Consider the following 11,668-nt stretch of genomic DNA (forward strand, 5'->3'; position numbering starts at 1 on the left):
TTTATTCCAGAATGAATACACATGCACTAAAGGACTGTGAAAAGTTTTAAACTTCTCATTTTTAGGAACTTTGGAATATGACATATGGTAAATACTCTGCGCTTTCCAAATACATTTCCATTTTCTTAAAACAAAGCTCTAATATATTTATTTTACACTTTTTTCCATGTATGATCTATTCCAAATGTATTTTTTGTAGTACCAATAATTCATAACCTGTTTTTTTTTTTCCTGAACTGACTCCCTGGGGTTGATTGACATAGAGGTATATTTATAAAGCAGTGAATGTGACATTTACTAGTCATTCACTGCAGGTGTATCATCCTAGTGGATGCTTGGTGAATGACACATTTACAGCAACATAAAAGAGTGGCGGCAGTAAAAGACCAGGAGGTCTATCGAGTCTGTTCCTTTTTCTGATATTTTTTTTTGTTTGTTTTCTTCAGAGGCGTAACTAGAACCTTCAGGGCCCCGGTGCAAGAAACCATGAAGCAGAACCATTGCCAGCAGAAGGGCTAAATGTAGGAAAAAACCTGCCCAGTGCTTCATGTCCTGGGTGATAGGAATTGCGCTCCTCTGGACATAATATTAAAATGATACACAGAATATAATGATAAATAAACCAGTTCCTATGTGGCTAACCGCCTCCTGCAAACCAACAAGGTGATAACACATGATATTGAAGGTTAATTAGTCATATAGGAACTTGTTTTTTTTATCATTATATTCTGTATCATTTTATTATTGTTTCTCAAAACATATCCTCATAATTGGCATTATACAAAATTGTCCATTCATTCTGGGCCACCACTAAATGCCCCAATTCTTATGTTCACTATAGTGTTAAATACCATAGTGAACATAATAATTGACTGGCATGTTATTTTGTACATTGCTGATAGACACACCAAGCCTACATGTTAATGTTTGTGTGTGAAGATTAATGCCTAGTGAGAGCAGGGCAGCAAATATCTGCAGAGCTAGCTTTCTGCGAGATGAAGAACGATCTCCCTTTGACCCCCGTGTGTGTGTGTGACCCATCCCTCGCCTCCTTACCTTCTTCTCCATATCACGGCTGTCAGCAGCAGGGGTGGGGGGACATCTGAGGGTTGTCGGCAGAATTGCCTGATGCTCCGTTCCTCGCTGCTCAACTCGGTAAAGAAAAAGAAAAAACACAACAACAACAAAACTTTAACCCGGTTGCTTGCCCACAGCCGAGCTGAACCGAGAGAAGAAACCACCTGCCCGGCGCCCGGAACTGCATGTCCCGGGCGTCGGGCGATACAAATTCCGCACCCCTGAGTGTGATAGAGAAATAGATTATAATAAGGAACATTAGAGTGTAATATTCACTAATATAATCCATTTCTCTAATTTAAAGAAATTTCAACACACAGTGTGCAGGGTCTGGGCCTCTCATTCTTAACCCCGCCAGTATCCGTCGGTCTCTCTCCCTCCCCCTTCTCTGAGAGGAGGAGTGGGGGGAAAGAGTGAGAAACACACACAGACCGATGCTCAGAGGAGGAAGGGAAGCATGAGAGAGACCGACCGACCAATGCAGAGAAGCTCTCAGCGTCGGTCGATCTTTCTTCCTCACTTTCTCTCCCCCCCAGTCTCTCTCTCTTTCCCGGGGCCTCTGTCTGCTGGGAAACACTTACATTTCTTCCAGGCCTGCAGACCTGCAGCTCCTCTTCAGCCTCATGCTCCGGTGCTTCTGCCCGGTGAAAGCAAGCTCCACCCCCTGCACGCACGTCTGAGGAAGGTTCCAATAGCGAGGGGGGGTGGGACCTGGCAAATGGTATTATTCTTATAATTTATTAATAAAAAGTTATAGCTTGAAGCCCGGCTCCCCCCAGCCGCCTGGGCCCCTTACAACTTCAGTGGCTGTACCCCCCTGATGGCGGTACGATCTCGGGGGGGCCCCCTTCTTCCTCGCTGACCCCCCCCAAGTGGTGGAACGCCAGGGCCCGGTCACAATTGCGTGTAGATCTCCCCAACATGTTTGAATCCACCTACTGCTGACTCACTACCGCTACTGGAAGTTTGTTCCAAGCATCACCTCTCTGGCAGAATAATACTTTCTAAGATTAGGTTGCACTTTCCTGTTCCTAGTTTGAGGTCATGTCCCCATGCTCTTAATCTTAGCTTCATATTAAAATAGCTAATAGCTACCCTCCTGAACCTTATTCACCTTTTGCTTCTTTTCTGAAGACTGTACATATTAAATTCTTGCAGTCTCTCCTCATATGTTTTATTCCAAAGGCCTTTCCACATTTTTGTTGTCAGTCTCTGGACTCGATCAATGACAGGGGTAGCCAAACTTCTCCCCGCCAGCTCAGTGACGTGCAGTACCTTCTGTGCTGGGTGAGGCAATCCCCAGCATGCCCTACTCTGCCCCCAGTCCACTGACATCCCGCCCACATCTCAACAAAGCTCTGCTCCCCAGCCCGGTCACCAAGCTAGTGAGAAGGAGGGAGGAGGAGGAAGGGAGGAGACGGGGGAGGAGCCTCCCTGTCCCTCACTTGCTCGTCACTGGTGAGGCATCGAGATCAATGTCCTCAGTGTTTTTTTTTTTATTGGACAGCTTGGAGCGATGGTGCTTTGCCATTGGCCCAAACCATCCACAGAGCTCAAGCCTGTAACACAGAGTAGAGGCTGTTGCAGCTCTGGTCTCACTATGTTAGGTTACACAAGCAGTGGGGAAGCCCGCTGCTGTGTGACCTAACTTAGCTGTCAAAAGCTGGATGCAGCTACATGTTACTTACCCTGTTTCCCCCGAAAATAAGATCCACCCCGATAATAAGACCTAGTAGTATTTTTGGGAATTGCTAAAATATAAGACCTATCCCAAAAATAAGACCTAGTTGTGACCTTTCCCAGGGCCGGTGGTGGCATAAGGGGAAACTTGAAGAGCCACGGGAAAGAATCAGAGGTGCCAACGAAGTCAGCGCTAGAGGAAGCGAGGCGGCAGCAGAGGGAGCAGAGCCGCATAAGCCGATGCTTCCTCTATAGCGCTGACTCCAGTCACAGGCGGAATGATATCAAATGCACGCCTGTGAGGAATGATAATAAAAGTGCGCTTCGCTCATTCTGGCCAGCGATTCGTTACCAAATTTCTCTTGGAAAGGTATGGCACCCCTGATTGTCCTGATCACCCTATTCTTAACTTTGCCATTTTGGATTATTTTATTTGGATTGGCATTAATTTTAGATTGTTGTACATTAAAAAAAAAATAAGACCTACCCAGAAAATAAGACCTAGTGTGTTTTTTTTGAGCCAAAAAAAATATAAGACAGTGTCCTTTTTTCGGGGAAACACGGTACATAGTGTCTTATATTTGCCTGTATAGTGTATACCGTGTTTCCCCGAAAGTAAGACCTACCCCGAAAATAAGACCTAGTGCTATCTTCGGGGATTTCTGTAATATAAGACCTACCCCGAAAATAAAACGCATGCCCGCCCACCTGTGTTTCTCCTGTGTTAAAACCTCATTGTATGTGGCAGTCAATCACGATCAAACCCTTTCCTTTTTACTAAAAACATCTTTCATGTCTTTTTCCAGCTTTGTTGCATCCCAGTTCTGCTGATCTCCAGCAGCCTTTTTGCAGTTTCTTCATTTGTACATGTACTCTAGTGATGGCTACATGGAATTTCTTAGGGTGGTTTCTTTATGGTGACAACAGTGGACCATGCCTGTGTAAAGTTTGTTGAAACAGCTACTTGTAAGAAGTGTCATAGGGTGACAATATAGTAGCAGAACAGAGAGACAGAGAAAGAGCTTTGCCAATCAATAACAGGTAGTGCCTAAACAAGGACCTTCGAGGCAGGATCACTGGGTATTTTTTTAATGCAAAATGCAGAGATTAAAATTATTTTGATGATAGGCCCTCGGTTGCCCCTCCAGGTTCATGATAGGCGGACCATGGTTTGGATTATTCAGATAATATCCCTGCTCCGCGCTTCTCCAGAATCTTCTTGCACAAGTTTCTTTGAATCAAGGGTCCCTTACCTTCCTATGTACAATAGCCTATGGGATGCGTGGCTGTAAATGTAATATCAATTAAATTAAAATGGGAAATTTGGATCCATGGTTCTCAATTAGACTTCCCTTTTTGTCTCCATATCCACCGGGGCTGAGATTTCCTGCTGCCGTCTGGGTCCATTGGAGGGATGTGTGGTAGCTTGTGTTTTCAAAGCTGTATACTTGGCACTGTAATGCAACTTACCTGTGATGCTACTTATCTTCCTGAAGAAGTAATAGATTGTAAAGCAGTTGTGAAACGCGTTGAACTAGTCTCCTGTCCTGCACACATACCAGCACTGATCTTTGGTGACTATATATGGATTGCATGTATATTATAACAAATATAATATATGATAAATGTAACAGATGTGCTACTGGTTGAGTGGAGGTACTGGTTTACTGTATGCTACAGATGATTTTATGTACATACACTAATGCATATGTTTGTATATTTTTTTCTTTTGTATGTTTTACTAAAAGATAAATTGGTTTTAATAATAAAGAAAAATTTAAATGTGTCCCTGTCTTAAGTACATTATAAGTCTGGTTTCAATCATCTGAATCTTTTTTTTTTATTATACTTTTAAAACAACCAGTTAAAGCTGAGAGTATTAAGTGATTGGTCTTACATTTACTTAAAAAAACAATACATGTCATATTCACAACACAAATACCTATATACAAATTACTGTTATATTTTGCCGAATTAAAAGTTAACCCCTCCAGCAACTAGACCCCCATGTTCCTAACATACCCATGGAGGTTGCCATATACAGTATTTGTAAAATATTAATAGCCACCCACATTTTTATTTAGTTATTTTTTAGATGCATACATCTTGTGTGCACCTTCTGTTCTTGTGATTTATTCTTTACCAAAACACACAATTATTTAGTCTAAGTAAACCCTGCTTGCTCATAGCTTCCTCTATTATTGAAAATGTATTGTTTAACGGGTTTGTTTCATATAAAATGAACTCTGATGTTACAGTTATGCTATCACTAGGGATGAGTATTTTTATGAATTGCAGCAAAATTTTCATTAGAAAAAAAAAAACAGTTCTACTCTTTTCTTTCCTTTTATTTAGAGGGCGATTTTTTGGGAAAGTGGGAAATTGCTGCGAAGGCAACATTTTCATGAAAGAAAACAGTTCTATTCCTTTTTCTTTTATTTAGAGGGTGTTTTTGTGGCAAGAGAGCAACAAAATAGTTTAATATATTTAATGTAATGCTCTTTGTGCTGTATTTGTGTTTATTTTGATTTATTGTGTACTACCCCTATAGATGTTATATTTACCTATTTTTTTCACTGCCTGAGGTTTTTTTATCTCTGTGCAGAAAACGAAATGTAGTCTGCAGTGCATTTTTATAAAATGATTAACTTTACTAAAATCTTGAAATTTTTTGTTAAATTTTGGGAAAATGAAAACACTCAATTTTGCTCATCCATTGTTATTACAAATAAATATTTTGTTAAGTTCAGTAAACCATTTTGAAGTTTTGTGCTGGCAAAAAAAGCTGTCAGAAAAAACTAACCTGAAATATCCACGAGCAATGAAAAACACCTGTGTATGTTTAATGAATTCAAACATATACTCAACAGGCTTGTAAAATGAAAGAGAAAAACATGAGTAAGGTAGTTTGTTTTATTACAACTGAGGTGTTGCTGCAACATAGGTTAACTGAACCGGGGCCGGGGGAATCTGAGGAAATCACAAACGTTACAAAATTAGCAGACCAACTATTGTTTTATATTTTGTTTGTGAACTGCTATGTGATAGTGAACTATATATTTATTTTTTTTAAAGCGCAAAAAACTGAGCTATGGTAAGGTGAATTCTGATGAGGCGAAAGCTTGGAATTATATACGTTTTCTGTATGAACAGCAACATTTCCCTAAAGTACAACTCCAGTCATGTTGTTCTTAAGTTTAGATATGGCTGGAGAAGGTTAGAAGCCCTTTCAGGTTCTTATTATTGTCTGCAATCTCAATGGGTATATCGCTCTCTTCCTGTCCGTGTGACCCATTGGGGGTGATTTACTAACCTAAACACGCGCACGCACCAGGTGCGTGTGATTTTCACACAGCAAAACGTATTTATCAACCAAAAAGTCTATAAAAGCATATTTCCACTAATGCCATATATGGAAAAATCATGCACATGATGCATATATAATGCTGCTTCACAGTTTAGACAAAAATGGTTAGCTCATGCATTTACATTCCTGCATTCATCAACGCATGCAACACAACATAGAGCTAATTTACACAACATCACCTTGTAATTCATGCAGGGCTTTGCACAACACACCTGCTGGGTGTGTACACACTACAAAGGTGTTTAGATTCCACCCATAGATCATGCTGGGAGGGAACACACAACAGAGGTGTATACATGTTCGTGGTGTGTTTATAAGGTTAGTAAATCAACCCCATTGAGTTAGGAAATCTCCTCACTGAGCAATCAAACAGCAACAAAAACCTCAGAGGTTGTAATTGCTTCCTATTCTATCAATCTGACTGAAGATTTATTTAGAGATTTAAATATCACTGCCTTTGGCAACTCTACTGGTAGACATATCAAATTAAAGTGACACTAAACAAAGGAGGTAAATCTTAAAAATGTATTCAAGTATCCTAACTATTAATAAAAATGTATCTTATTTGTGTATCACTCGGCTGTAGATCCTCAAATCATCTCTGAATTGGTGCCGACACTGTCCTTCCTTCTGGAGGGTGGCCAATTTTCTTCCCCATGATCCCTGTGTGTGTTGTAAAGCAATCACCACTCCAAGCTCGCTCCTATGATGTACAATAACGTTAATAGTAATTAGCTAGCTAAACATGAGATTGTAGTCCATCACGGGGTGAGCTTGGAGCGGTGACTACTTATCTCTCTGAATTTGCATACACATAGATAAATATATATTTAATGTTGCTGTACCATTTTGAATTGTAACATTTCCAACATCCCTGAAGCATAAATCGGTGCTTTTTTTGCAGAGTTAATTTATCATAACATAATTAGCAGGGAAAATTCCCAGCTCTCCTCTCAACTTGCCCTCCCACCAGTCGTATTGCGAATCAGTTTTGGTCACGATTGTGATCTTTTCTCCAGCTTGGAACGTCAGGTCTCCTGGCTGTAACCCTTCAAATGGGTAGATAGCAGTTGCAGTAATTCCCTCTCCTCTTGAGCTGCCTAAAGAACAGAAGATAGAATAATAAACAATTCAAAGATCATCTAAAAGTTAACACTGAACTCCAGGAACATATAAAGCACACCAATTATTTCAGTTATATATTCATTAAAAATCATTTGTTCTACAAATCCCTTTAACAGAAGAGCTTGCACTTGAGAGGAAAGGGGGGGGCTGAGCCCTGAGTCAGTCAGGGTTCTGTTACTTTACATAGGGTTATCCTGTGAACATGCTACCAAGAAGGGAGAATACAAGAATAAAATCCTTGGGTGTGCTGTTTCTGTTTTATTGTCCATTCATAAGATTGGGTGGGGGGGTGTCCTGGCCAGGCTGAACTGCTTAATCTAAAGTAATATTAAAGTCACAATATTTTAAGCAATTTCAACTGCTGATTAAATCGCTTACAATGGATGCTGCTTGATGTTCAAAATTTTCAGCTTCCTGAAGAATCAGCTGGTCCCATGAGCACTGGCCCTGATTTGAAGGTGGCTCCTCTTCATTGCAGGGTCCTATAGAGACACCCTTGTATGTGCTAGTAAGCTATGCGTGTCTCCACAAACACACAAACAAAGATTGACAACCTAGCCCCTCTTTCCTCCTCCAAGCTAGTAAATGGAAAGTTGCTGGAGACTGCTCTGTCCCTTGGGATCTTGTACTGAACAGGAAGTTCAGGGAAACTAAGCTGAGAGAGTTAGAGGCAGCGGTTTAGGAACATGATGACTGTTAGTGCTTGGGAAATTTTTTTAGGAAATACTTGGCTGGGCAATTTATATTTTGTTCGATCTGGATTCACTATTGAAAAAAGTTTGAGTTGAATACTACTTTAATTGTACTGAGCATGAAGGTCACAGACCTGGCTCTATTGTCTGGAAGGGTGGCATTAGGGTGACCATATGACAGAAGGAGGTGGAATAGTCTTTCTCTAAGGCTCACAACAAGAATATAGGGGCCTACATCGTAAAGTCTGACCTCACAGGCGTTGGAAATGTGACCAGAGAAGAAAACATTTGAAACCAAATCTTGCCAGTTTCCTCATTAGGGTAACAGAACTAGAATATTCCATACAAACTTGTTTTCTGAGAAGATTTCTAGCGAACATCCCAGAATGCTATTTCTTTGAGGACCATAATTTATATGTATCCAGAAATACAGTTTGACTGACAGGTCTTCATCTATCAGTGGACAGGATTGCTCCCGAATTTGCCAGCAGCTGCAGATATTTCAGAACAAGTGTACTATACCCGACACATGTATTTTGTGCGAGTCTGCCTGGAATTCACAACAGATTGTATGCACTGGAGTTTGCGGAATTCAGAGTTTATGGACAGGAAAATATTAAAGCTGTGCAAAACGACCAGGTTAAGTAATGAATACCAACAGACAGTTAAAACCATTACTAATGGCACCGGTTACATGTGTATACACAACGAATGCTACAATTTGTGGAATTCGTGCACAATCTGTATTACATTCACACACACCTCTGAACACATGATCTCATCTTTTCACACTTGCGTTCACATTTGCACATCTCTTCACACTTACACACAGATTTTCCTATCCCCTCACAGAAGCCAAAAGCATTTGGAAGAGCATATCTGGGATAACGAGGTCAAGATATATCAAATGGTTGTCATAAACTGAACCACCCTAAACAGCTGTGAAGTTCAATGGGAATACATTACATGATTACGATAAATGACAGATATTTATGTGAAACCCTCCAAAGCCAGCTTCGAAACTCATGTGGGACAGACATATTCATTTATCAGTCAGTAAACAACTAAGCAATAATGGGAGGAAATTAATGCTAACCAATCAGAAATGATCTCTTACCCAATTCGAATTCAGTAAACCTGGAGTCCACTGTGAGTTACTGCATTTTGCAGATTATCATTACTTTTTGAATCCAACTGCTGTACAAGTGCTATTGGATCATTTGTGTAAATTGGAATATTTCGAAGCCTACCAGTCCCTAAATGTGGTGGCCACATTTGTCTTCATTCTTCAGCCTAGTGACCTTGTCATTCCTGTGAGCTAAGCAGACAGCAAAAGCAATGTTTCTTTCTTTTGTCAACTACTAGTCCTATTTACTACCAGGTAATGGAGGGGAACAACGGCACACATGCTTAAAGTCCAGCCTGGATGACAACCATGGCTGCCTCCACAGATTCAGTGGCATGAGTAAATTAGCCATGCATGGACAGGAAGTGCATTATTCTCAGGATTACCAGAAACAAAGGGGAAAGGGCATGAAAAAAAAAGAGAACTAATGCAGCTGCCTCTTCTAAGGACTGGTTATCTGCAATATATTACATTTTTGTTTTGGGTTTAGATAGGTTTCAATTGTTTAGATTTAAATGCACTCAAATTACCAATTAGAACCAATTGTCTTTGTATTGACTTTTCAAGCATCTCTTGTGCAAATGTTTTTGTTGATTTTTGAATGCACTGCGCAGTGTGTGTTGCAGAAGAAACATTAATGTCAGGATTTATTACCCTTCCTTGTTCTGTTGAGTTGCAGCCTGTCTTTTGTTTCAGGGTGTTTGACACTGTCCGTTCCTCTTTGGCACCCTCTTATGACCAAACCCGTAAACATAATTATTCTGCAACTACTACCCAACTCCTGGCAAGTTCCGGTCTCAGAGTGATGATGCAACACCAGTTCACTATTTAACCAATAGCTTGTCCATTTAGTCTCCACCCTTGTGTTTGTTCAAATCTACTATGCTGTTGTTCCTTTTCTCCATGTATGACCCTGGCTCTGGCCGACTGATCTCCTGGTTTCTGACTCTGGCAATTGTTTCCATTCATCCTAATCTCAGTGTTCCCTGACCAGGTTTGGCTTACTACCCACTTTGGTATTCAACCTCGGGCTTGGCACCAACATTATCCTGGACTTTCTCCATTGTTTTTTGCCATTTTGTTTATTGTTATTTTTAATTAACTTTTTTTTTTTAACCTGCACTTTAGTTTCTGTCTGGTTTCTTGGCTCCCTGACAGTCAAATCTAGTTGCTGTGTACAGAAGAGATAACATTGGTCTTAGTGGCCTGGGTGCAAAGACAAGGCCAGGCAACAAGTGACCATTTTATTATGAGGTGCAAGAGTAACAAAGTAAGTAGGGATGCACTGAAATTTCGGCCGTCAAAACATATTGACCAAAAATGGTACTTTGGGGAAAAAGCCGAAAGTAAAATTTTTGGGCCGAAAATGTGGTGCATCCCTAGTTTCTCTCCTTCTCGCTGGGTGCTGTTCTGCGACCCCTCTGACAGGAGGGTGGGGAGGAAGGTGCAGTCACAGGGGGCTGAGCCCAACCGTGCTCAGTTTCCTGTGACACAGCTGAATACTCCACTTGTACTCCTGTGACAAGCAAATCAAGATGGAGAGCAGTGCGGGTGTGCCGTCAGCTGTCACAAGAGGCTGAGGGAGAATGAGAAGAGAATGAACAGGAAGTGCTCTACATCACTTCCTGTTCATTCATGATTGTGGACATAGTAACTCATACTATATCCACAGTTTATGAATGGACAGGAACACTCAGTATAGAGGATTCCTGTTCATTCATAACAGGGGATGCAGAAAAAGAGATTGAGGACTCTGTGTCCTCAATCTCTTTTTCTATTTCAAAAGGGAAATATCAGGGGTCTGATTGGACCCCTAATATTTCCTCAGAGCCCTCCGACAGTAATGTAAAAAAAAATTTAAAAAAAATGAAAACATTTTTTTAAAGGTTAGGACACACTTTTTCTGGTTTTGCCCTGGCACATTTTTTGTTTGTTTTCGGTTTCGGTCTGAAAATTCCATTTCCTTGCACTTCTAAATAGTAAGATATGGTAAATATCCTTTTTAGATATTTAGATGATACCCTGTCCAGCTAGAATATTTGGTTGCTTGGTTCTACAAGTCAGCCCAGACACTAATTATTTAAAGATGGGTTACTAAACAACAAATAAAGAAATTCTGGACTGTGACTAGGTAACAATTGTACTTTTCTTTTTTATTTAGACAGGGAAAAGGACTCTCTTGCAGCATTTGCACATTTTTGCAGTAGTTCTACAACTTCAACAAGCATTATATGACTGTAAATGTGCATTATTTATGTAACTTTAGCTCAAGATTATTATGCACATATAGAGGGTCGGATGGGCCTGCTTTACTACTGCTGCCTGTTTTCAGTCAACCTGCTAAATGCCATGAGTGACATAACAGACGTGTTTCTAGAAACAACTTTTGAGGTGAGGGCTCAACAGATTTTTAAAGCACCACAGTGAGAAGAAAAAAATAAAAACAATACATCTGAGGACCAGGTTCTACTAGCCCCACCATGGTTACATGAACATTGTTTTGGTTTGTGTAATATACATATATTTTGCTAGATACAAACACTTTCATATTAGTGGTTTTGGTAAGTGCTAAGCCACATCTTACACATTCTGTATATTTGT

At 40.4% G+C, this 11,668-nt stretch overlaps 1 protein-coding gene across 1 annotated transcript in view; it reads right to left on the reverse strand.

The window, feature by feature from the left end:
* Positions 1-1,353: 1,353 nt before the first annotated feature.
* Positions 1,354-11,668, reverse strand: part of SH3YL1 (SH3 and SYLF domain containing 1) — an 80,708-nt gene continuing 70,393 nt past the window's right edge. Inside the window, exons 10-11 of the mRNA XM_018563121.1 lie at positions 6,915-7,224; positions 1,354-1,368 (exon numbers count right to left, since the gene is read on the reverse strand). Of these exons, the coding sequence (XP_018418623.1) occupies positions 7,031-7,224 (194 nt within the window). The 3' untranslated portion in view covers positions 1,354-1,368; positions 6,915-7,030. The remainder of the gene's footprint in view (positions 1,369-6,914; positions 7,225-11,668) is intronic.

Source organism: Nanorana parkeri, unplaced genomic scaffold (assembly GCF_000935625.1).
Source record: "Nanorana parkeri isolate BGI_ZX_2015 unplaced genomic scaffold, ASM93562v1 scaffold634, whole genome shotgun sequence".
Classification (NCBI taxonomy): domain Eukaryota; kingdom Metazoa; phylum Chordata; class Amphibia; order Anura; family Dicroglossidae; genus Nanorana; species Nanorana parkeri.